The sequence below is a fragment of the Nannospalax galili genome, unplaced genomic scaffold (genome assembly GCF_000622305.1).
Source record: "Nannospalax galili isolate Female #2095 unplaced genomic scaffold, S.galili_v1.0 scaffold1037, whole genome shotgun sequence".
NCBI classification, from domain to species: domain Eukaryota; kingdom Metazoa; phylum Chordata; class Mammalia; order Rodentia; family Spalacidae; genus Nannospalax; species Nannospalax galili.
In genome coordinates this window covers 136,032-161,954 of record NW_008340043.1, presented here as the reverse complement: position 1 = coordinate 161,954, position 25,923 = coordinate 136,032, and the positions used below count along the sequence as shown (strand labels likewise).

The 25,923-nt window shown below is 47.1% G+C and overlaps 2 protein-coding genes across 4 annotated transcripts in view; one reads left to right on the top strand and one right to left on the bottom strand.

Moving 5' to 3' along the window:
* Positions 1 to 18,783, top strand: part of Znfx1 (zinc finger NFX1-type containing 1) — a 36,830-nt gene extending 18,047 nt beyond the window's left edge. For both annotated transcript variants that reach the window (XM_008834853.3, XM_029564382.1), the window contains exons 4-14: positions 170 to 301; positions 2,097 to 2,245; positions 3,161 to 3,310; positions 6,844 to 6,958; positions 9,441 to 9,688; positions 10,731 to 10,870; positions 11,464 to 11,618; positions 12,369 to 12,514; positions 13,966 to 14,076; positions 14,528 to 14,623; positions 15,415 to 18,783. In XM_008834853.3, coding sequence (XP_008833075.1) covers positions 170 to 301; positions 2,097 to 2,245; positions 3,161 to 3,310; positions 6,844 to 6,958; positions 9,441 to 9,688; positions 10,731 to 10,870; positions 11,464 to 11,618; positions 12,369 to 12,514; positions 13,966 to 14,076; positions 14,528 to 14,623; positions 15,415 to 17,853 — 3,881 coding nt within the window. In that variant the 3' untranslated portion in view covers positions 17,854 to 18,783. The remainder of the gene's footprint in view (positions 1 to 169; positions 302 to 2,096; positions 2,246 to 3,160; positions 3,311 to 6,843; positions 6,959 to 9,440; positions 9,689 to 10,730; positions 10,871 to 11,463; positions 11,619 to 12,368; positions 12,515 to 13,965; positions 14,077 to 14,527; positions 14,624 to 15,414) is intronic.
* An 862-nt stretch (positions 18,784 to 19,645) lies between these two features.
* Positions 19,646 to 25,923, bottom strand: part of Ddx27 (DEAD-box helicase 27) — a 28,650-nt gene continuing 22,372 nt past the window's right edge. The window contains exons 15-21 of one of the 2 annotated variants that reach the window (XM_008834851.2): positions 25,244 to 25,350; positions 24,963 to 25,065; positions 21,142 to 21,236; positions 20,942 to 21,065; positions 20,558 to 20,645; positions 19,891 to 19,965; positions 19,646 to 19,776 (exon numbers count right to left, since the gene is read on the bottom strand). In XM_008834851.2, coding sequence (XP_008833073.1) covers positions 19,761 to 19,776; positions 19,891 to 19,965; positions 20,558 to 20,645; positions 20,942 to 21,065; positions 21,142 to 21,236; positions 24,963 to 25,065; positions 25,244 to 25,350 — 608 coding nt within the window. In that variant the 3' untranslated portion in view covers positions 19,646 to 19,760. Of the gene's footprint in view, positions 19,777 to 19,890; positions 19,966 to 20,557; positions 20,646 to 20,941; positions 21,066 to 21,141; positions 21,237 to 24,958; positions 25,066 to 25,243; positions 25,351 to 25,923 lie in introns of those variants that run through there. The other variant, XR_003849812.1, reaches the window with a different exon arrangement.

Here is a 25,923-nt window from a genome sequence, read left to right as displayed (position 1 = left end):
GAACTCACTTTGTAGACCAGGCTGGCCTCGAACTCACAGAGATCCGCCTGCCTCTGCCTCCTGAGTGCTGGGATTAAAGACGTGGGCCACCATGCCCAGCGGTAAATAAAATTTTATAACTGAAAAAAAAAAGTCTGAAAAATTTTAACCTGTCTTCCTTACTTTCTAGGCAAAACTTACGTGGGTCTAAAAATTGTTCAGGCCCTTTTGACCAACGAGTCTGTTTGGCAAATTAGTGCCCAGAAGTTCCCCATCTTGGTCGTGTGTTATACTAATCATGCTCTGGACCAGTTTCTAGAAGGTAATGTTATCAGGCAGAACTGTTCTCTAACGGGGCTCACCGGTAAAGTGCTTGCCTAGCATGCTGCAAGGCTGGATCCTCAGCACCACACAGACACAGACAGACCACACACACACACACACACACACACACACACACACCCACCCGTCTTTGAATAAAGTCCATAGTCCTTGCCTCCTGCCCTGACTGCACAACAGGTGCACACACACACACCCGTCTTTGAATAAAGTCCATAGTCCGTCCCTCCTGGCCTGACTGCACAGCAGGTCCTGTATCTTCCCTTTTGTCCCCAGCCCCCATGGCACTGATCGCTTTCAGCTCCTGCATTCTTGTCCTGGCCGCATTCCTGCTCTCTTCTTTCCTATCAGCTTGAGTGCATCTAGCTTGCTGGAGACAACTCATTCATCAAACCTTACCTTAAATCCCTCTGGTTGACTTTCCTCATTGCCCGCAAGTTGTCTACTTCCTCTCTCTCCTTTCCTTCTTTCTTTCTTTCTTTCTTTCTTTCTTTCTTTCTTTCTTTCTTTCTTTCTTTCTTTCCTTCCTTCCTTCCTTCCTTCTTTCTTTCCCTTCCTTCCTTCCTTCCTTCTTTCTTTTCTCTCTCTCTCTCTCTTTTTTTTTTTTGGTCTTTTTGAGATAGGGTCTCCCTGTAGCCCCAGCTGTCCTGGAACTCACTATGTGGACCAGGCTGGCCTTGAATTCACAGAGATCCGCCTGCCTCTGCCTCCCGAGTACTGGGATTAAAGGCGTGCACCACCATGCCGGGCTTCTTTCTTTTTTAAAAAAAATATTTTTATGTGTCTTTACCATGGACTACCAACACTGATAGTGTTGGTACTGGACAAGAGTTTTTGCTGTATTTACACAATGTATCAGTCAGTCACAGAATCCCAATTGCCTTAATGAATACATAAATATCTGATTTTCCTTTTGTTGGATTCTTGTTTTCCATTTCTCTGCACACTCTTTTAGTCTACATAAGTCTTTATTCCTAGAGTTTTGTTTTATTTAACAGTAGGTCCTCAAGAATGGATCCTCATCCCAAGCAGATCAGATTAGGTCCTGTACCATGCTGCCATAGCAGCAGGTACTTAGAGTATTTATACTGACTACTGTTGTAATAAATTGTTTAATGAGTTGGGGTATGAGACAGGAAAACAAATGCCAAATCAAATCAGTTTTGACTCCTATATTGTCCAAACCTTGCACGTCTGCAGCATGCAGTCATTATGTGTGTGTGATAGACTACATATGCTGACTGCTTACTTTTTCTGGGCCCTAGCTAGGAGCTACAAAGTTCTAGTTTTATTTATCCTGACTGTAGTCCTATAAGAAATTATTACTGGTGCCGGGTGTGGTGGCACATTCCTTTAATCCCAGCACTCGGGAGACAGAGGCAGGAGGATCTCTCTGAGTTCAAGGCCAGCCTGGTCTACACAGTGTGTTCCAGGCCAGCTGGGGCTACAGGGAGACCCTGTCTCAAAAACAAACAAACAAAAAGAAATGATTACTGTCTCCAAATCGTACAAAACACACAAACTGAGCCACTGGTTGGATATCTTGCCCATGTGGTACAGTAAGTATTTGAGCCAAAATTTGTCTTGCCATCTGTCCATAGCCTGTGCTCTTAAGTACTACACTCTTCTGCTCTGAGCCCACATCTCTCTTGTGGCCTTCCTATTTAGTGGGGTAATAAGGGACCATTTGAAATCAGATCCCAAACACACACAGCTCTCACCTGAGCAAACTCAGCAAAGCTCTTCTCAACTGTGTGCTCCTCCAATTTGCGCCACAGGCATCTACAGGTGTCAGAAGACCAGCATTGTGCGGGTGGGTGGAAGGAGCAACAGTGAAGTCCTGAAGCAGTTCACCCTCAGGGAGCTGAGGAACAAGCGGGAGTTCCGCCGCAACCTTCCCATGCACCTCCGAAGGGCCTACATGAGCGTAAGTTCAGTGCAGGAGTGTCTGAGGGTGACCTCCACAACCTAGCAGTGACTTTCTGGCAGGCAGCCCTGGGAGGATAGGGAGGCCTCTGGGGGTGCTGAAGGGATCAGCTTCCTTTCAGCATTTATTCTGCTAATCTTTGGGAGTGCTGTGCTGTCATAGCCCAAGACAAAGAAAGGGTGAGAAAGGGCACGCTGCTCCCTGCCTCTACCAGGACCTTTAGTCTACTTCTCCAAAGTCACCTACTCAGCCCACTGACAAAGAAGTGGCATTTTAGCTGGGCAGTGTGCCCAATCAGAATTGCATCTGGGTGTAGTGACACAAACCTGTAGTCCTGTCTGTCTACTAGGGAGGCTGAGGCAGGAGGGAATGGTTAAAGGAGTTTCAGACCTGCCTCGGCAATGTAGCAATACCCGGTCTCCTTTTTGTTTGTGTTTTGAGACAGGGTCTTGCTATGTAGTTCTGATTTGCCTTGAACTGGCTATGTAGACCAGGCTGGCCTCAAATTCAAACTCACAGAGATCTGCCTCTCAAGTGCTGGGATTAAAGGCATGCAGCACCACACTTGGTTCAGGACCTCGTCTCTTAAAAACAAGTGACGGAAGAAAAATTCTACTTCTTACTATCAAAGGGGAAAATAGGAGAAAATTTCCTGTGAGGCTTAAGTCTGTGCCAGGCCACAGTGTCTTGGGCCCATTTTCCATTGAGTTCTTTGTTTTCCCTGCTTGCTAATTGGTAAGGCCTTTGGACACTAATCCTTGGGTTTCAAGACCACATGCTGTACCTTGGAAAACTGGTTTGTTGGCTCATGTGTTTATTTATTCTTCCTTCCTGCTTTTCCTTTCTTTGTTTTCTATCAGGGAAAAGGCAGAGTGTGGGGGAGAATATTTCTTTATCGCCTCTTTCTATTGGCAGATTGTGACAGAGATGAAGGAGTCAGAGCAAGAACTTCAGGAAGGAGCCCAGACCCTGGAATGCACCATGCGTGGTGTCCTTCGGGAACAGCACCTGGAGAAGTACATCTTCCCCCAGCACTGGAAAAGCCTGATGAATGGACCCATGCAGGTAGGGCTCATCCCAGAGGACTCTGAGCATGTGGAGGCAGCCTCCAGCAAGGCCACAGCTCAGAGCCTTCACTGCTGGCTGACAGGATGCTGCTGTAAGAGTGCAGAGTTCCCTCTCACAAAGAGAAGCAGTTGAGCATACTGGTCAGGAGCCAGCCTGAGGGACTTGCACCCAGGCTTGGCTTTGCTCTGACAAGTTACTTAAGTCTGTCTACCTGCGTCCTCTGTTAAAGTGCAGATAATAATAATGCTGTTGGACTTGGGAACTTTGATTAGTCATAGAACATTTAGCAAGAGAGCATGGTCCTGGGTTTGGTCTCCAGCATGAAAACAAACAGAAAAACCAAACAAGGAAAATAGTGAGCAGCATGGAATTGCTATCCTAGTATTTATAAATTTGACCTGGAAAAAAAAAATGGCAATTTCCCTAGGCGCAATGGCATATGCCTATAATCCTAACACCCATGAAGCAGAGGCAGGAGGATCAGTGCAAGCTCAACACCAGCCTGGTCTACAAAGTAAGTTCTAGGCTGCATATTGAGACCCTGTATCCAAAAACAAAAAAAACAAACTGGGCATGGTGGCACATGCCTTTAGTCACAGCACTCAGAAGGCAGAGGCAGGCAGATCTCTGTGAGGTCTAGGCCAGCCTGGTCTACATAGCAAGTTCCTGGCCAGCTGGAGCTACAAAGACCAAAACAAACAAAAATAAAGGCAATTTCTTACTGATCTACTTCATTCTTAGAGGATTATTATTTGAATAAATATGTTAATATTTGTAAATTTCTGGACTTAAGTGTTTCTAGTTTCTGTTTGGGGTTTTTGTTTGTTTGCTTGTGTGTTGAGCCAGTCTTATGTATGCCAGGGTGACCTTGCACTTCCTATGTAACTAAGGATGCCCTTTAACTCCTAATCCTCTTGACCCCATCTCACAGGTGCTAGAATTAAGGCTTATGAAAACATTCTCAGCTATAATGTTTGTCAAGTGAAAGAAAATCATAACTGAGACAGGAGAGATGGCTCAGTGGTTAAGAGCACTGGCTGCTCTTACAGAGGACCCAGGTTCAATTCCTAGGACCCATATGGCAGTTCAACAACAGTCTATAAATCCAGTTCCAGGTGATCCAGTGCCCTCTTCTGACCTCTGCAGGTACTGCACATACGTAATACACTTACATACATGCAGACAAACATGTACATAAAATAAAAATATTTAAAAGCTGGGTGTGGTGGCACACACCTTTAATCCCAGCACTCAGGAGGTAGAGGCAGGTGGATCTCTGTGAGTTCAAGGCCAGCCTGGTCTATATAGTAAATTCCAGGCCAGCAGAGGCTATAGAGAAATCCTATCTCAAAAAGACCAAAAAAAAAAAAATATTTACAAAAGAAAGAAAATCATAACCAGCATCCTAGTCTCACTGGCCTGTGAGTTGACAGACTTGGGGGCTTGCTGACTAAATGCTTTTTGAACCAGTTTGATACTAGACAACCACATGTGTAATTACTGCCTGCCTTCAGAGGACACTATTAGAAGTCACTAGCCATCTCTGAAAGGTGGTTGGCTGGGAACTTAATGAAGAGGTGGTTCCCATCCCACTGGTGATTTCCAGGGCTACAGACCCCTTAGAAGAGCAGTTGGGCTCTGTAAGCAAGTGAGATAGCCTAGTGGGAAGCATTGGGAGAAAGGCCTGTGGCCAACTGGATGTGGTAGAAACAGCTCCGCTCCAGCTGTTTGTTGTTATTTAGTACAAAGGCTTCTTGTTGCCATAGTTCTTGGCTTTGCCAAGTGAGACTGGAAGTTTGGATTTTAACATTCTGTGTAAATGGTATTTACAGTTCCAGTTTTGGGGGCTGAGAGATGGCTCAGTGCTTAAGAGTGCATGCTGCTCTTACAGAGGACTTGAGTTCTGTTCTCAGTATCCACATCAGGCTGCTCACAATCACCTGTAATTCCAGCTTCAGGGGAGCATCTGCACCATTACATACCCACCCGTAGATATAGACACATAATTTAAAATAGTAAAATAGCCAGGTGTGGTGACGTACACCTTTAGTCCCAGCACTCAGGAGGCAAAGGCAGGCAGATCTCTGTGAGGTTGAGGCCAGCCTGGTCTGCATAGTGGGTTCCAGGACAGCTGGGGCTACAGGGCATCTCAAAAAGACAAAAAAAAAATTATTTCCTGTATGTGAATGTTTTATATGCATGTTAAGTGCACCCATGCATGCAATGCACGTGGAAGCAAGAAGATGGTGCTAGATCCCCTGGAACCAAAGTTACAAAGTATTGTCAACCACTATATGGGTGCTGGGAATTGAATATTTTATTATTTTTATTTTATGTGTATACATGTATTGCCTGCATGTAGGTGGTTCACCCATGTCGTGCAATTCCCACAGAGGACAGAAGAGGCTGCTGGATCCCCTGGAACTGGAGTTACGGACAGTTGTTAGCTACCATGTGGGTGCTGGGATTCAAACCCAGGTCTTCTGCAAGAACAACCAGTGTTCTTAACCACTGAGCCATCTCTCTAGCCCCTAAAAAAATATTCTAGCTTTGTAACTTCAGTTTTTTTTAATCTGTATGAGTATATTTGCCTATATGTGTATAATTGCACTGGTGTCATACAATGCCCACAGAGGTCAGAAGAGGGCATTGGATCCCCTGGAACTGGAATTATGAACAGTTGTTAGCCACCATGTGGATGCTGGCAGTTGAACCCAGGTCCTCTAGAAGAGCAGCTGGTGCTCTTAACCACTGAGCCATCTTTCCAGCCCCAGAATTCTTTATATTTTATCTTATTTTATTTTTTGTCTTTTTGAGACAGGGTCTCCCTGTAGCCCCATCTGTCCTGGAACTCGCTATGTAGACCAGGCTGGCCTCGAAGTCACAGAGATCCACCTGCCTCTGCCTTCCAAGTGCTGGGACTACAGGCATGTGCCACCACACCCGGCTATTTAATTTTCTTTTAAAGACAAGGGTCCATTGTAGCCCATGCTGATTCCAATTTACTATATCTCCAAGCCTGACCTTCTGATTCCCAATCCCTTAGCATCTACCTCCCAAGTGGGATGAGTACAGACTATCACCAAACCCAGCAGCAGCAGCCTCTGACATGTAAGGATTTTGGTTTTGATTTTTTCATTGCTGGGGTTAGAGCCCAAGACTTCACATACTTGCTGAGGAAGTGCTTTACTACTGAGATTCACTCCCAGTCCCCAAAGAAAATTTTTTTTTTAATAATTATTTTGATTTACTTTTTATGTGTGCCAGCATGAGTTTATGTACACCATATACATGTAGTGTTCTCTAAGGTTAGAGACCAGAGGGCGGTGGATCCCTAGAACTGGAGTTACAGGTAGTTGTGAGCTGCCTGATATGGGTGCTGGGAACTGAACCTGGGTCCTGTGAAGAGGAGTAACCTCTCTTAACCCCTGAGCCATCTCTCCAACCCCAGAAGGGTTTTTGCTCCAAGGAGACCCTGCCTTCCTGCCATCTGTAATAGAATTCTCATGACTACTAATCTTCCCTCTCAGGATACTGACTGGGTCTACTTCCAGCACTCAAAGAACTCCATGATGCTCGAATGGCTGGGGCTAGGTGTTGGTTCTTTCACTCAAAGTGCTCCTCCAGCGGGACCTGAGAACACAGGTAAGAAGTTTGTGTGAACCAAGAATCACATCTTCAGGTGGAGTGTGCTAAAAATCAGAACAGCATGACTTAAATGCACTTCCCACATTTAACAAAGAGCTGTATCAATATGCAAAAAGCTTATAGGAAAATGAATTATAGGCTTTGTTTTTAATATTTTTGATATATTTATTTTCATTTTGTGTGTATGACTGTTTTGCCTGCATGTATATAAGTGTACCTGTGTTGTGCAATGCAGACAGAGGCCAGCAAGAGGACATTGTATCCCCTGGAACTGGAGTTACGGTCAGTTGGTAGCTGCTACATGGGTGCTGGGAACCAGACCGGGTCCTCTGGAAGAGCAGCCAGTGGTCTTAACTGCTGAGCCATGTCTCCAACCCAAATCATAGACTTTGAATAAACACAGCACAAATTAGAGAATAAAGTGTTTGTCTACATGCACAAAGCCCTGAGTTCCATCCCTAGCACCCCATAAACCAGCTATGATGTCAGATACCTGGAATCCCTATACTCAGGAGGTAGAGCAGGAGAATCAGAAGTTCAGGGTCATGGGGCTGGAGAGATAACTCAGTGGTTAAGAGCACTGGCTATTCAGCGGATATGTGAGTTCGAGGTCGCCTGGGGTTACGAGACCCAAAAAAAAAAAAAAAAAAAAAAAAAAAAAAAAGCACTGGCTACTCTTGCAGAGGTCCTGGGTTCAATTCCCAGCACTCAGGTGGTGGCTAACAACTGTCTGTAACTCCAGTTCCGGGGGAATCTGACTCTAGCTTCTGATCTCCACAGGCATTGCACAACACAGGTGTACTTACATATATGCAGGCAATACACTCATACACACAAAAAATAAATAAATAAAATTAAAAAAAAAATCTGCCAGGTATGGTGGTGCACGCCTTTAATCTCAGCACTTGGGAGACAGAGGCAGGCAGTACTCTTGAGTTCAAGGCCAGCCTGGTCTACATAGTGAGTTCCAGGACAGCTGGGGCTACAGGGAGACCCTGTCTCAAAAGACAAAAAAAAAGACTTTTAGAGTTACAGTTATTAGATTTCTTTGGAGGCAGCTATTTTGGGGTTTTGTTTGTTTGTTTTTTAGACAGTGTCTCTCTGTAGTCCCAGCTGGCTTGGCACTCACTATATAGATGAGGTTGGTCCCAAGGTCCCAATCTCACAGGGATTCACCTGTTTCTGCCTTCCAGGTACTGGAACTAAAGGTGGTACCACCATGCCTAGCTAAGACTTTTTAAAAAGATTTTATTTATTTATTTTTCAGTCTTTTTGAGACAGGTCTCCCTGTAGCCCCAGCTGGCCTGGAACTCATTATGTAGATTAGGCTGGCCTTGAACTCACATAGATCTGGCTGCCTCTGCTTGTTTTTAAATTATGTGTATATGTGTGGGTCTGTACAGAAGAGGGCATTGTCCCTTGGAGCTGGAGTTACAGGCATTTGTGAACCACCATGTGGGTGCTAGGAACTGAACTCTTATCCTCCAGAAGAGCAGCCAGTGTTTGTAACTGCCCAGCCATCTCTCCAGACCCCAGTAAAAGTAATTTTTTAAAAACAGAAAGGAGGGGCTGGAGAGATGGCTCAGCAGTTAAGAACACTGACTATTCTTGCAGAGGACCTGGGTTCGATTCCCAGCACCCACATGGCAGCTAACAACCAGCTGTATCTCTAGTTTCAGGGTATCTGACACCAGCATTGCACAACATGGGTTCACCTACCTACATGAAAGCAATACACCCATACATATTAAATTAAAAAAAAAAAAAACGGTAGATTTTTAAGTAAATTGGGTCAAAAATTCCTGGGCATTCATTTTATATACTTTCATTACACTTTAAATTGCATACTTACATTACATTGTATTTATCCTTGTGTATTTGTGTACCACCATGCCCAGCTACAAAACTCTTTAAAAAGCCTTCTATTAGCCAGCGGTGTTGGTGAATAGCTTTTATCTCAGCACTCAGGAGGTAGGCCTGATCTACATATGGAGTTGCAGGCCAGCTTGGGCTGTATAGTGAGACCCTGTCTCAAAAAAAAAAGTCATTATTTTGTGACTGAAAGTTTATTATATGTGCATGAGTGTTTTGCCTGTGTGTATGTAAGTGCACCTAGACGTGCAGTGTCCAAGGAGGCCAGAAGAGGGCATCAGGTTCCCTGGAACTGGAGTTAAGGATGGTTGTTAGCTGCCACGTGTGTGCTGGGAACTGAACCTGGTTCCCTGCAAGAGTAGCCAGTGCACTTAACTGCTGAGCCATCTCTCCAGCCCACCTTATATGACTTTTAATCTGTAAAACATGCAGTGAAAAAGTATAGAAGGAACTCTTAAGTCTCCATCCCTATTTTCCTATCCTTCCCAATTTCCCTTCCCGGTGACTGCTGGTTAACCCCCTTGAGACTCTTCTGTGTGTGAGCTCTTACAGGTACCCTCTTGGCTTCAAAAGTCTCCACCCCATCATCCTTGCTCCCCTCTCTTAGCCCAGGCAGAAGGGGAAGAAGAAGAAGAAGGAGAAGAAGAGGGTTCACTGATTGAGATAGCAGAGGAAGCTGACCTGATTCAAGCTGACCGAGTGATTGAGGAGGAAGAGGTGGTGAGGCCCCGGCGACGAAAGAAGGAAGAGAATGGGGCAGACCAGGAGTTGGCTAAAATGCTTTTGGCCATGAGGCTAGACCAGTATGGCCATGGAACTACAGCTGGACAGGAGCAAGCTACAGAAGAGTGGGAGGTAAACGTACTTCCTTTCCCTGAAAGCCCCAACAGAATGGGAAACAGGAGTTCAGTATTGCTACCAGGTAAGGTAGGGCGAGATTTGTCTGAAACACACCTTGAGGTATCTGACTCTTCTGTTACCTCACTTCATCCTCATAGTTGGCTAATGTACCCACTGTGCACCTAAACCAAAGGTATAAAAGTTATGGGTATTCAGAACAGGTGTGGTGGCACATGCCTTTAATCCCAGCACTCAGGAGGCAGAGGCCGTTCAATCTCTGTGTTTGAGGCCAGCCTGGTCTACACAGACAGTTCTAGGTCAGCTGGGGCTATATAGTAAGACCATGTCTCTGAAAAAACCAAAAGCAATGGCAGTGAGAGCATCAGACCATTTTAACAGGCCTGTACTAAACACCAGCTGCTAGGAACTAGTGTGGGTAGCATTCACTGAGAGCCCCGCCCCCTCTACGTTGATGACACATCCATTTTAGAAATGAGAAACAGGACAGTCAAAATACGTTCAGATGGGAAGTGGCAGATGGGGGACAGATAACCATTTGAACACACTTTGTTCAAAAATGTCATAATGGTATCTAAGTCATTACATTAAAAAAAAAGAATAATCTAGCATACATGGTGGCACACGCCTTTAGTCCCAGCATTTGGGAGGCAGAGACAGGTGGATCTCTGTGAGTTCAAGGCCAGCCTGGTCTACATAGTGAGTTCTAGGCCAGCTGGGGCTACAGGAAGACCCTGTCTCAAAAAGAGCCCCCCCCCAAAAAAAAGAATAATCAAATATGTTTGGCCACAACTAGTGCTCTAGTGCTGGCCTAGTGTAGGTGCTTCCTACAGCAGCAGCACATAGAAGTTAAGTAACTCTCATGGTCACATAGCCTGTGAAAAGACAGTGTAGACAGGCAGGCCAAAGTCCTTGTTTAGCCACTGCTGGAGTAGCTGTTGGGAGAGTGAAACAAAGTTCATCAGAGGTGGCAACCCCTCGGCTTATAGTCTGGGGTTTTGGGCTCAGATGTGGGCTTGCCTGGTATTGATGTCTGCAGACCCAGCGCAACCAGAAAAAGAAAATGAAGAGGAAAGTGAAGGTTGAACTTCGAAAACTGAACACCATGACTGAGGCCGAGGCCAATGCAATCCAGGATGTCTGGCAACTGGACCTGAATTCTCGCTGGCAGCTTTATAGGTAAGAGTGCAGTGCCTAAGCCTAGCCAGGCTATGTCATTTCCCACAGAATTCCTTTTCAGTTCCCAAATCAGATGAAACTAAGCAGGGCCTCACAAGCTCAAGTGAGAAGTATAGATTTTTGTTTTGTTTTGAGACAGGGTCTCCCTGTAGCCCCAGCTGGCTTGGCACCCACTATGTAGATCAGGCTGGTCTTGAACTCACAGAGACCTACCTACCTCTGCCTCCCAAGTGCTGGAATTAGAGGTGTGCATCACCACCTGATGATCAACTAGCTAAAGAATTTGCCCCCTTGGGTTCCTCCCTGCCACATCTTTGGTTCTCCACAGTTCTTGCTTTTATGTGGAGTAGCAGAAAACCATTGGGAGGTTTTGATAGCAGTGGTATTGCTGTCTGCCATACCCACTCCCTTCCTTAAGCTCCTGACAACTCCACACATCTTTTACTGGGCATTTTATACTCTTGATTTCTGTAATTCTGGGTCTCTACGTTTCCCTGTCTGGTCTGTAACTCCTTGGGGATTAAGGGTGCATTTATGGCACACCACTTTCTCAGAGCGCACATGGCTTCCTTTCCCTGCTCTTCATTCTCCAGGCTGTGGCTGCAGATGTACCAGGCAGACACTCGTCGGAAGATTCTCAGCTATGAACGCCAGTACCGCACATCCGCTGAGAGAATGGCTGAGCTGAGACTGCAGGAAGACCTGCACATCCTTAAAGATGCCCAGGTTGTTGGCATGACAACCACAGGTAAGAAAGTGGGGAAATTGGGGCTGGAGAAATGGCTCCAAGGTTAAGAGCACTGACTCCTCTTGCAGAGGACCCAGGTTCGATTCCCATCACCCACATGGCGGCTATGAACCATCCTTAACTCCAGTTCCAGGGGAATCCGAAACCCTCTTCTGACCTCCATGGCACTGCATGACACGGGTGCACTCACATACATGCAGGCAACGCACTCATACACATAAAATATTTTTTAAAAAATGGGGAAATTGACCTGTTCAGTTCAGTCAAGTTTGCTTTTGATGCCCAGGTTGTACAAGTAGCTGCTTTATTAGGTTAAAGGAAAGCAATATGGAAACTACTAGAAGCAGACCTTATTTTAGGAACTCTTTCTGAGACAGGGTCTTCTTGTAGCCCCAGCTGGCCTGGAACTCACTATGTAGACCAGACTGGCCTCTATCTCACAGAGATCCACCTGCCTCTGCCTCCCAAGTGCTGGGATTAAAGATGTGGCCACCATACCTGGTCCTATTTTGGGAACTCTTAATGGGTTTCTCCCGATTGCTGCTGCTGAGCTTGAAACCCTCACAACCACCAGGTACAATAGCCTCAAGGCTCAGGACCATTCAGTGCTTATTCTCCCATTCAATGGTCACCCCAGCCCTGGATGAGCATGAGGGCTTAGCTGTACCCATCAAAGGAAGGTACAGCAGGGCTGGCCATTTAGATCTGTTGCCTTAGCTCAAAGATGCCTCTCATCTTTCCTGACTCAAGGCGCTGCCAAGTACCGTCAGATCCTGCAGCAGGTGGAGCCTCGGATCGTCATTGTGGAGGAGGCTGCTGAAGTTCTTGAGGCCCACACCATTGCCACGTTGAGCAAAGCTTGCCAGCACCTTATTCTGATTGGAGACCACCAGCAGGTAAAGCAGGAACTTCTGGAAGATGGGCTGCCCTCCTTGGGGAGTGGTATACACAGAACACCTGGCCTTTGTGCTCACTTTTTTCCTTCTTAGCCCCACAATTAGAGAAGGCACCCAGGGTCATGTTTGCAGGCATTCTCCCGGAGCTACATTCCCAGTCCTTTTTATCTTACATGGTCTTGCCATATAATCCAGACTGGCCTGAAACTTGTGACCTTCTGCCTCAGCCTCCCAAGTAGCTGGGATTACAGAACTGCAGTGCTGTACTCAGTTCACTGTGGCTTTCAAGTGGACAGTTACAATAGCAAGTTGCTTTGTCTACTCCCTTCCAGTTTTGCTACTTTGGTCTGTCCTCCATAAAGGAGCCAAGGTGAATTAAAAAACAATAACAAGGGCTGGAGAAATGGCTCAGTGGTTAAGAGCACCGACTGTTCTTGCGGAGGACCCAGGTTTGATTCCCAGCACCCACACGGTGGCTACAAACCGTCCTTAACTCCAGTTCCAGGGGAATCTGAAGCCCTCTTCTCACCTCTGTGGCATCATACGACACGGGTACACTCACATACATGCAGGCAATACACTCATACACATAAAATAAAAATAATAAATAAAATATTAAAAACAACGACGACAAAAGTAAATTAGCCAGGCACAGCAACAAGTCCTGTCTCAAACAAACCAACAAAACCCCCAGTAAGTCAGATCATATCCCTGTTAAAGCCATCCAGGGGTTTCTCATTGGACTTTATATTAAAAAATCAAGCTTTTTTTTGAGATAGAGTCTCATATAGCCCAGACTGGCCTCAAAGTCACTTTGTAGCTGAGGATGACTTTGAACTGCTGATCCTCTGCCTCCACCTCCCAAGTGTTGGGATTTCCGGTGTGTACCACCACACCTGCCTTGAATCAAACTGCTTGAGTAGTCTACAGCCTAGACTGCATAGAAAGACCCTATCTCAAAATAAAATAACAGAAAGTGGCCAGGAAGGTTAGGGTTCACCCTGTCTCTCCGGCTTACCTCCTTGCTCAGTGCCCCCATTCCTCTCTGCTCACAGCTTGCTCTTCACATGATGGAAGGACCGGCAGCTTCCTTATTGCTGCTGTCAAATGAGATGTCTTGGCTTTTTTTTTTCAGCTGGCCCAATACTATGTAGGCCAAGTTGTCCTCGAACTCACAGAGATCTGCCTGCCTTTGCCTCCTAAGTGCTGGGATTAAAGGCATGAGCAACCATGCCCAGCAATCAACTGATATATCACTGTTCAGAGGCCTAGCTAACAGATTTTGGGCTCTCTGTCCCATCTTTGACGCTTTATAGTCCTTGTCAATATTAATCCTTAACCTGTTAGCACCTAGACCAGGTCTAGCACAGGAGGCACTGGGAAAACATTTGCGGGGTAGATGATTACAGTTGTTTTCAGTAGAGAATCCTCAGCCATGTTTTTCTCCTCAGCTGCGCCCCAGTGCCAATGTGTATGATCTGGCCAAGAACTTCAACCTTGAGGTGTCCCTTTTTGAACGGCTGGTGAAAGTAAACATTCCCTTCGTCCGTCTGAATTACCAGGTGAGAAGCTGGGCCTCTGCTATTACACATAGGAGAAGTTTCCTGGGAGTTTTCCCCAAAACAGAACTGGTTTAGAAATGACCTTGTCAAGTCAGGTGTGGTAGCACATGCCTTTAATCCCAGCACTTGGGAGGCAGAGGCCGGTGGATCTCTGTGAGTTCAAGGCCAGTCTGGTCTACATAGTGAGCTTGAGACCAGCTGGGGCTACAGGGAAACCGTCTCAAAAAGACCAAAAGGAAAAAAAAAAAAAGGAACGACCTTGTCAGAAGTACTTTCCTGTCTTAAAGCACTGAGATGCCCTGCTCTGCGGATGGAGGAGTTGTTTGCTTCATGCTCTTCCTTCCAGTTGCTCTTCAGATGTTAGGCCTGTAGGTTTCCTACCGGCAACATAGCTTCAGAAAAATGGTCCTTTTTCTTGTCCCCACTGCTAATGACACACGTGTTGTTTCAGCACCGCATGCGTCCTGAAATTGCCCGCCTTTTGACTCCACATATTTACCAGGATTTGGAGAACCATCCCTCTGTTCTCAAGTATGAGAAGATTAAGGTCAGTCTGTCCTACCTGGTCTTTTCTGATGGTATCAGCAGCCTAGGAGGCTTCTCTCCCTCAGGAGCAGGCTTTCAGAAAGCAGAGGGCCTGGAGAGATGGCTCAGCAGTTAAGAGCACGGGCTGTTAAGTTCAGTTCCTAGCACACATGATGGGCAGCTAACAACCAGCTGTAAGTCTGGCCTCTGCATTTTCTATTCTCATTGGGCACCCGCATTCCCATGCACACACACACATAATGAAAGTAAAGTCTTTAAAGAAAACAAGAAAGGAGTAGAGCCAGCTTAGAACTTCCAGCTGGGCCTTGGGAGGAACAGGACAGAAATCAAGAATTCTGACCTGGGATTTTGAGTTTCCATTCTGGGATTTTGTAGCTGTGAAACTTTGAGCAGCTTAGGTAAGAATTGTGGGTGTTGTAGGCTTCCATGCAGTGAGAATGGTGATCTGGCCTTATGTCCACTCACTGTATGGAAGTGCCTGTGTGAAGCAGTCAGCACAGCAGAGCCCTCAGCACATCTGCCTCCTTATCAGCACATGTGTGGCCCTAAGCACATGGTGACTAATATCAGAAGTTAGATTATGAGGTGGAGGGCTCAGGGAGCCTTCCAAGGTCAGTGACCAGTGCATGAGACACCAGGATGAGAAAAATGAGTGCCGAGGGCTGGAGGTGGAGTGCAGCAGTAAGGAGAGCACTGGCCAGCATGGATGAGGCAGTGGGTTCAATCCCCAGTACTTGAAAAAGGAAAAAGTGTCACTGGGAACTTCTGACGTGTTGCCGTCTTCCTTTTCAGGGGGTCTCTTCCAACCTTTTCTTTGTGGAGCATAACTTTCCTGAACAGGAGATCCAAGAAGGCAAAAGCCATCAGAACCAGCATGAGGCTCACTTTGTGGTGGAGCTGTGTAAGTACTTCCTGTGCCAGGAGTACCTGCCCTCCCAGATCACCATCCTTACCACCTACACCGGGCAGCTCTTCTGCCTGCGCAAACTCATGCCTGCCAAGACATTTGCCGGCATCAAGGTCCATGTGGTCGATAAGTACCAAGGGGAAGAGAATGACATCATCCTCCTCTCACTAGTGCGGAGCAACCAGGAGGGTAAGGTGGGCTTCCTCCAGATACCTAACCGCATCTGTGTGGCCTTGTCCCGAGCCAAGAAAGGGATGTACTGCATCGGGAACATGCAGATGCTAGCCAAGGTGCCCTTGTGGAGTAAGATCATCCACACCCTCCGAGAGAACAGTGAAATAGGCCAGTCGCTCCGGCTCTGTTGCCAGAACCACCCTGACACACACACCTTAGTATCCAAAGCTTCTGACTTCCAAAAAGTGCCAGAAGGAGGCTGCAGCCTGCCCTGTGAATTCCGGCTGGGCTGTGGGCATGTGTGCACACGCGCCTGCCACCCCTACGACTCTTCCCACAAGGAGTTCCAGTGCATGAAGCCGTGCCAAAAGGTCATCTGCCAGGATGGGCACCGGTGCCCCCTTGTTTGCTTCCAGGAATGTCAGCCTTGTCAGGTGAAGGTGCCTAAAACCATTCCTAGGTGTGGTCATGAACAGATGGTCCCTTGTTCAATGCCAGAGTCAGATTTTTGCTGTCAGGAGCCTTGCCCCAAGGTATTGAGATGTGGCCACAGATGCAGCCACCCATGTGGTGAGGATTGTGTGCGGCTGTGTACAGAAAAGGTCACTGTGAAACTCAACTGCGGGCACAGCCAACAGGTGAAGTGTGGTAATGTAGAGGATCTCAAGTACGGGCTGCCAGTCAAGTGTACCACCAAATGTGGCACCATCTTGGACTGCGGTCATCCTTGCCCAGGCTCTTGCCACAGTTGCTTTGAAGGGCGCTTCCACGAGCGCTGTCAACAGCCCTGCAAGCGCATGCTCATCTGCTCACACAAGTGCCAGGAGCCATGCATTGGTGAGTGCCCGCCCTGCCAACGGACCTGTCAGAATCGCTGTGTCCACAGCCAGTGCAAGAAGAAGTGTGGGGAGCTGTGCAGCCCCTGTGTGGAGCCCTGTGTCTGGCGCTGTCAGCACTACCAGTGCACCAAACTCTGCTCAGAGCCCTGCAACCGCCCCCCATGCTACGTGCCTTGTACTAAGCTGCTGGCTTGTGGCCACCCTTGCATTGGTCTGTGTGGAGAGCCATGCCCCAAGAAGTGCCGTGTCTGCCACCTCGATGAAGTCACCCAAATCTTCTTCGGCTTTGAGGATGAGCCTGACGCCCGCTTTGTGCAGCTAGAAGACTGTAGCCACATCTTTGAGGTACAAGCCCTGGATCGCTACATGAATGAACAGAAGGATGACGAAGTCGCCATTAGGTTGAAGGTCTGCCCTATCTGTCAGGTGCCCATCCGCAAAAACCTGAGGTATGGGACCAGTATCAAACAGCGGCTAGAAGAGATAGAAATTATTAAGGAAAAGATCCAGGGCTCTGCAGGGGAAATTGCAACCAGCCAGGAACAACTTAAAACCCTGCTGGAAAGTAAGATTCTCTTCCACCACCTGCTTCCTGAGGACTTCCTGATGCTAAAAGAGAAGCTGGCTCAGAAAAGCCTGTCAGTGAAAGACCTGGGCCTTGTTGAGAATTACATCAACTTCTATGACCACCTGGCCAACCTGGAGGGGTCCCTGAAAAAGGTACATTACTCAGAACAGAAAAGAGTGAGGACTCGACTTGATCAGGTCCATGAGTGGCTGGCTAAGAAGCGCCTGAGCTTCAGCAGCCAGGAACTGAGCGACCTACAGAGCGAAATCCAGAGGCTCACATACCTGCTGAATCTCCTGACCCGCTGCAAGATGGCGGAGAAGGTGAAAGATAGTGTAGCAGAGGAAGTCTCCAGCATCCAGAACATCCTTGAGAAAACATGCAAGTTCACCCAAGAGGATGAACAGATTGTGCAGAAAAAAATGGAGGCTCTGAAAACAACCCTTCCCTGCTCTGGCTTGGGCATCTCAGAGGAAGAACGGGTGCAAATTGTCAGAGCCTTGGGTGTTCCTCGTGGCCACTGGTTCAAGTGCCCTAATGGCCACATCTATGTGATTACTGAGTGTGGGGGAGCCACACAGAGGGGCACCTGTCCCGACTGCCAGGAGGTGATTGGTGGTGAAAATCATACTTTGGAGAGGAGCAACCAGCTTGCACCCGAGATGGATGGAGCCCAGCACCCTGCTTGGTCTGACACAGCCAACAACCTGATGAACTTTGAGGAGATCCGGAGGATGATGTAGAAAGATGGCACCCCGCTGCCTTTTGCCCCTGCCACCATAGAGCCTGCATTGGCTCCCTTGCAGAGGAACTGGTTATTAGTGTCCTTTAGTCTCCGCACCTATTTAAGGATCCACTTTTAGGGCTTGCCCACACTTGATTCTAGATTTACCCCTGCGCTAGAGTATGCACTTTACCTCCAAAACTGAGAGCAGTTACTAGTTCTCTCTTCTCTTTCAGCGAGTGAATGGGCAGATCCCCTGGGGCATCTGGGTTTCCACCCAGGGTTACCTAGGGGAAGTCTGGGCCCTAACTCGTTCAGATGTTTCTTCTGTAGTGATCCCAGGGCACAGTCCGAGCTTAGAGAATCAGCTGATTCTAAATGCCAGGCCCCAATTTGCAGACTAACTTTCATTCTAATGAACTTTCGGAATGGCTTACCCCTTCAAGGAGCACAAGAATTCCCACCCTCCTCCTGGGACAGCTGCCCTCCAGGGGACGGAGGCCTGTGACAAAGGCTTCACCAACTCCCCTGACCCAGTTACATAGTCACTGCCCCTTGTCGGGGGCTTCACAGCAGGCCCAGGCTGAGTGACCCCTGCACCCTTTCCTGTAACTTGCACTCAGATAGCAGGTTTCTTGGCCTCTGTAGGAGAGGTTTGGTGCCAGTAGCACCTCATGTGAGCCTTTGTCCTAGCACCCTCCCTTGCAACCTTTGCTGGGGCAGGGTTAGCATGCCAGCAGCTTCTGCAGGCCCCGGCCCCAAGCCAGAAGCCAGCCTGCCGCCTGCATCCGCATCTCTGTCCAGTGTTCCTTAGAACAGACTTAGGCATCTCAGGTCCTTTCTAATGTTGGCCAGAAAAATCCCTTTCTTATGTATGCATTTTCTTTTTTGTTTTTACTATGCACTTTAGCCTATAAAGCTGATTAATAAAAACAGTTGAGAAAATTCATGTTTTTTGCTGTGCCTTCAGACATGCTAGGCAAGTGCTTTACCACTGGGTCTTGTTCCCTGACTTTCAGTAGCAACTTGGGTGGCCAGAGAATTCGGGGGCAGGTGCTGACTACAGTGAGACCTCCGTTTTGTTAAGTGGTGAGTCATTTTTACCCATGGTGAGAAATTCTCAAACCTATAGCAAAGGATGTACTTGAACTGTTTCCCAAGTCCTCCCAGACATCTTTATTAACAATGTACATACCCTAAAAAAGTTCTGTACTTGGCTTTGAGACAGGGTCTCTGCAGCCCTGGCTAGTCTGGAACTTCCTATGTAGCCCTTGGCTTTTAGACTTAAAGACTTGCATAGGTATCTTTCTGCTAAATGAGCAGACTGGGTCTGAACCACACCCCAGCATGCAGGTGAGCCTTGATTTTCTGAACAGGGTCCTGTATTGGTAACTGGGTGAGCTGAGTGGTTCTAAGCACACTTTGGTGTCCAGGGTGGTACTGGAGAACCATTAGACTTTCCAAGCTGAGAGGAAACAGACTTCTTCCATTTGGGACCTTATACAAAGATAGTCACAAGCAAGCCAATCATCTAGACCTGAGGCAGGAGAGTCACAAGTTTGAGGCCTAAATACGAGGTTCCAGGTCAGCCTAGGCCAGTTTCTAGACACCAACACACCCAACCGCACCCCCAACCTTGTAAAAAAAACACACAGATAAACCGGGTGTGGTGGTGCACGCCTTTTGGGAGGCAGAGGCAGATGGATGGATCCCTGTGAGTTCAAGGCCAGCCTGGTCTACATAGTTCCAGGACAGCTGGGGCTACAAGGAGACCAAAAGACCAAAAAAAAAAAACCACCACACACAGATGATAGATTTTCTCAAGGTTTTGTTTGTTTAAACAAAGAAAAAACAACAGACCAAGCCAAGATGACTTCCCACAGGGAAGGGATATAAACTGCCCCCATAAACTTCAGGCCACTGGGGTCACTTCCTCTTGTACCTATTAAGAAAATCAGCAGGGTTAAGACCAGAAAGAGGGCGTGGCCCTGCCTCCCATGACTCCTTGCTTCTCCAGTCCCTCAGGCAATCCTCCCCTTCCACAATGTAACATCACCTGGACTTAGATTTAAAGTTCCCTCCTCTTCTTTGGCGGGACAGACCTAACTGTTTCCTTTCTTCGAAGGAAGGGCTGTGGGAGAGACACGAGAGGTGAGTGGGTGTGGACGATGTTACCCCACTGCCACTGCACAGTAAGAACAGCGTCAGCAGGATAGCATGCAATGCAGTTATATGGTTTTCAGTGCTTGGGGTCCAGGCCCTTGTGGGCTTCTACAAGACAGTATGCATTTCTGGAAGTCAGGCCCTCCCTGTAGCCCCAGCTGGCCTGGAACTCACTATGTAGACCAGGCTGGCCTTGAACTCACAGAGATCTGCCTGCCTCTGCCTCCTGAGTGCTGGGACTAAAGGTGTGCGCCACCACCCCCAGCTCAGGCCTGTTTTAAAGTTAACTTGGAAGAGGCCTTTCTTGCGTATTAACAGTTAATCTTGACTGTCAACTTGCCTAGACTGAGAGATGGTGAGATTAGTGACACCTCAGGCAGGAAGAGGTGCCACTACCACCTTTCCTCCTGTCTTTCTCGGGGTCTACAACAAGCCTTCAGAGGACAGAGACAGAGACCAGCCCTCACTATAAAGCTCTAGGTAGAAGTAGGAGTCAGTGTGAAAACAAAAGCTTCAGTGTTCAGCACAGCCAAAGGCTTGAAGATCACTTAAAATCCTACCCAGTTCGATACTGTTTCAGGGCCTTCTTGCTCGTGTTGGTGAGTTCTTCATCAAATACAGACTTCTTCCTCTGCTTTTGTTTCTTGGCTGCACACAGAGAATGGGTTAGAAGCTGTTAAGTCCCAGAAGCTCTGGATGGTGATTCCAAGGTCAGTTTATGTTCCAAAAGCTCTTCATTTCATCTAAGCATCACTGGCCACTCTCACAGCAGCCCCATGGACCCAGGCTCAGGCCCAATCCCTAGCTTGAAGCCAATAAAGGGACACCTGTATGCACTGGCACATTCCACTTACTCCAAAACTATAGCTACTACCATTATCCCACCAACTTTCTCCCCACCCATCATGCAGGTTTCTGGGAGGGCTCCCCATTCATTCCCCTACCGGGACCTGCTGCAGGCTCTTCCTCAGGCATTGCCCGTGCCCGCTTGGCTCTGCGGTTCCTCTTGGCCAACCGCTCTGCAAACATCTGTGCCTTGAGGATTTCAAACTGGGACCGCTCTTCTGCCTGGGGGAAGACTGAGGGGTCAGTACAGAGCAGACCAGTGCTCCATGGGACCAAAGGCCGAAGGGAAGCCACTCACAGTCATCTCTCCCTTTTCCTTGGCATCCTTCATAAATTTCTTCCTTTTCTTCTTTCCTCTTAATGCCAGGTCAAACTCCTGCAGAGCCTTGGCAACTGGAGTAAGAGGAAAGCATGAGAGTTCAGGGCAATGGTAAGAGTCCAGAAGTACATCTAGTCTAAATTAATATTTAACAGCTTAAAATGAAGTGCAACCAGAGCTGGGCATGTCAGGGGAAAAGTGCCTGACAGGCAAGAGTGAGGACCTAGGGGAAGGAGTTCATGAGGCCCAACCCCTCCCCCAGGAGCTGCAGGCAGTTCATGGTTACTGGGGGGAGTAGGAGTCAGATTCTTCAGTGGTATAGCCACTAGTAAGTTGCCCTTGCTCAAGTGAAAGTCCCCTGCCACACTCACATGAGCAACTGTAATTCAATGCAGTGGGCCACAAGAAAAGACATCAAAGTAGGACTTGTAGGAAAGAAGTTCAGTGGGGAGAGAGGGAGAAAGGATAGAGGGACAAGGGTGGGGGTGAGTACATTATATTATGAAATTGTGAGAAGGAAAATTTTTTTAAAAAAGGCGTAAGTTTCATCTCCTAGAATCCACTTATTTAAAAACAAAAACAAAAACACCCCCCCACCAAACGTGGGTTTGGTGGTAACGTGTAGTCTTGGTACTGGGCAGGCAGGCAAAGGTTGATCCCTAGGGCTTACTAGCCAGAAGCCTTGTCTATTTGGTGAGTTCTAGGCCTATGACAGACCCTGTCCCAAGAAACCAATGACACTGTCTTCTGGACTACACACGAATCCGTGCATACACATGCATGTGCACACTTACATGCACACACAGTGCTCACCTCTCGCTCCCTAAACCAGCCACTTCTCCCTTAACATCAGCCACTTCTCACTGCACGTGAGGTGCTCAGTAGCTGTTGAGCCTGCTACAGGATGAAGACCCGGGTTTACCTCTGCCACTCAACTCCTTCCCACCAACAGTCACAGCTCTACTTGTAAGCAGAAGCCTAACACGCAGTCACTCTCACTGTTTGTTCATTAAATGCAGGCAGTGTTTCTGAAACTGCTGGCACAACCTGTACGGAAAGTCATTTTGAAATCGCTCCCAAATTAGTAATACGCATACCCCTTTTTCCACTTTTAGGGATTTATCCTACAAGACACAAGATGAAATACTTGTTCAATTATAAAAAGACATGTGCTCAAATTTTTTTGCAATATTCCTCATCTATAATGGCAAAAATTGGAAAAACTGTTAATGTCCTTCAAAGGGGGCAAGTTAAAAAATAAGTCATAAGCTACTCATGATGAAAAAGCACACTGCCATTTTTTTGTGTCTTTTTGAGATAGGGTCTCCCTGTAGCCCCAGCTGGCCTGGAACTCGCTATGCAGACCAGGCTGGCCTTGAACTCACAGAGATACACCCGCCTCTACTTCCAAGTGCTGGGGTTAAAGGTGTGCACCACCACTCTGTGAACTAGATATGGATGCTCATGCCTGTAATGCTAGCACTTGGGAGGTGGAGGCAGGAGAACAGGAAGTTAAAGGTCATCCCTGGCTATAGTTCGAGACTAGCCTGGGTCACAATACTGTCTCAAAAACAAAAAAGCAGTTACACCTATGCCTATATAAAATGATCTAGCTACAAAATTAAGTGAATAAAGCAAGGTCATATAGAACATTGTGAATTCACTGGCTTTTATTTTTTAAGGGAGAAGAGGAAACATATTAAGTACCTCCTGGGGCTGGAGAGATGGCTCAGGAGTTAGGAACACTTGGCTCTTCTTGCAGAGAAACCAGGTTTGGTTCCCACACAACTGTCTGTAACTCCAGTTCTAGGAAATCAAACACCTGGCCTCTCTGGGTACCTGTACCCACGTGGTATGCATAAACTCATGCAGGCACACACACACACACACACACACAAATAAATCTTTAAAACACATACACACAAATGCAACCATCACCACTCTTTTCTCACTAACTACCACCAAGAAACTCTACCTCCCCCATCCCCGAGTGAACTCTGGACCTTCATTATTTCACACAGGAAAATATTTAAGATTTATCTTCACAACATGGTTCAGGACTTCACTATGACAGAAGAATAAACAGTCTAGAGTGGGGTGGGGATGTAACTCAGTGGTAGGTAAGGCCCTAGGTTTGATCCTAGTAACACACCCACAGGGGGGAAAAAGCCAGGCCCAGCAGCACATACCTATACTCCCAACTCTTTTTTTAAAAAAAAATTTTATTATTTTTTTATGTGTATGTGTGTATTGCCTGCATGTAGGTAAGTGGACCCATGTCATGCAATGCCCTCAGAGGTCAGAGGAGGCTGTCGGATCCCCTGGGACTGGAGTTATGGACAGTTGTTAGTTGCCATGTGGGTACTGGGATTCGAACTTGGGTCTTCTGTAAGAACAATCAGTGTTCTTAACCACTGAGTCATCTCTCCAGTCCCTGTAATCCCAACTCTTGAGACTAGATCATTCTTGGGTACATAGTGAATCTTTATCCATTTATCACTGTTTTTTTGGTATTTTGGGGTACTAGAGATTGAACCTAGAGCCACCCACATGTTAGAAAAGTATTCTTCTGAGCTATACGCCAGCCCTCTTTTTGCTTTGTTTTTAAACATGTAAAAAAAAAATCTTTCTGAGACAGGGGCTTGCTATATAGTCCTGGCTAGCCTAGAACTTGATTATGTAGCGCAGGGGGGCTTTTAAGCTTGAAGTAGTCCACTTGCCTCTGCCTGCCAAGTGTTGGAACTGCAGGCATATACTGCCATACCAGGCTTCAATCCATCTTTTGCCAGACATTTCTTTCTGCCTTTCGACTCTTACGACAAGTGCTTCAAAGAACACTGGCATTCAGGTGCCTGACGGAGCCCTTTTAGATTTATATCTAGCTCTAGAACTACTGGGTCCTGGGGTGATTCCAAGTTCAGTTTGGGGGAGTTTTTTGTTTTTTTCAGGCAGAATCTAGCTGCAGGCTGGGCTCAAATTCAAGATTCTCCTTCTGAGCAGTTAAGAGCACTGGCTGTTCTTCCAGAGGACCCAATTTGGTTCCCAGCACCCACATGGTGGCTAACAACCATCTGTAACTCCAGTGCCAGGGGATCCAATGCTTTCTTCTGGCCTCTGCAGGTACTGCACAAAACGGATGCATTTACATACATGCAGGCAAACCACTCATACACACACACAAAAAATAATTAAAAAAAAAAGTTTTTAAAAGTCCTGAATCTCAAGATTCTCCTTCTGAAGTCTCCAAATGCTAAGTGCTAGGACTATAGATATGTACCACCATGCTAAGTATTATGTTTAGCTTGTGTGTGTATATGTGTGCATGTTCATGTGTGTGAGGATTCATGTATGACAACAGGCATGTATGTGCCACAGTGGAGAGTGTGGAGGTCAGAGGGACAACCTCAGATATTTGTCTTATTTCCATCTTGTCTGAAGCAGGGTCTCTTGCTTTACCACTGTGTACTTCAGGCTAACTAGCTCAAGAGCTTCCCAAGATTGCCCTCTCTCAACTGGTCATAGGAGCACTGGGTTAAGAAATACGCTACTACACCTGGCTTTACATGGGCTCTGGAGATTCAAGCTCAGGTTCTTCAGCTTGCATGACAAGCACTTATCCACTGAGCCATCGCTCCACACTTGGAGAAAGGGTGTCATATTGTCCAGGCTGGCCTCAAACTCACTACACAGGTAAGGATGACCCTGAACTCCTGCTCCTCCTGCATCCCTAGTGGAGTTACAGGCCTGCACCATCATGCACAGCAGAATGTTTAGCTTGAAGAGAAACCTCCATGACTTACTTTTTTCCTTCTTCCTCTCCTCTTTGGTCTGGAACCAGGTCCTCTCAGGCTCTTGGTGTGCTGCCTCCTTACCTTTCTCTAAGAGCCGCTTTGCTGTGTTGATCTGTGGGGACAGCACAAGGACACCTGCCATGAAGACTGCACTGATCCACATGTGGAGCTGTAGACTAGTGCTTCAAAGAACACTGGCATACAGGACAGCTGCTGCTAGGTAAGCACTGCAGAAGGCTGGCACAGGGACCCTGAGGCCATGTGAGAGGGGAAGTCCTCCACAGCCTCACCTGGGCTTCTGACTGCTGCATCTCTTTTTCCTCTGCCTCCAGCTGCAGCACTGCATACACATCTTTCTCCATTTTCTCAATCTTATCCCGGAATTTGAGGATAACATCTTACAGGAAACGAATAAAAAATATTTTAAAACAAAGGTGAATACTAAGCAGCTAATGAAATGATGTAAACGTGTACTTACTGACACAGAAAGGTGTGGTTTTAGTGTGTGACCTCCAACCTCTCCCACTAAGAACAAGAGGTACTGGTGATGGATGCCTTAGTCTCAGTTACTCAGGAGGCTAAGGTAGGAGAATTATTTGAGCCCAGGAGTTTGGGGCCAGTCTAGGCAACAACAGAGCCAGAATCAACCAGGACAGGCTGAAGAGATGGCCCAGCAGCTAACAAGCACTTACTATTCCATCAGATGACTGGAGTTTGGCTCTCAGCACCCTGATCAGGTAGCTCACACACATAGTAACTCTAGCCCAAGCCAAGGGATCAGAAGTCCACTTCTGGTGTCTGAGCACCCACACACATGTATACATAGTCACAAACACGTGCATATGTGGACACACACACACAAATCTTTTTTTTTTTTTTTTTTTGGTCTCTTTGAGACAGGGTCCCCCTGTAGCCCCAGATGGCCTGGAACTCACTTTGTAGACCAGGCTGGCCTCAAACTCAAAGAGAT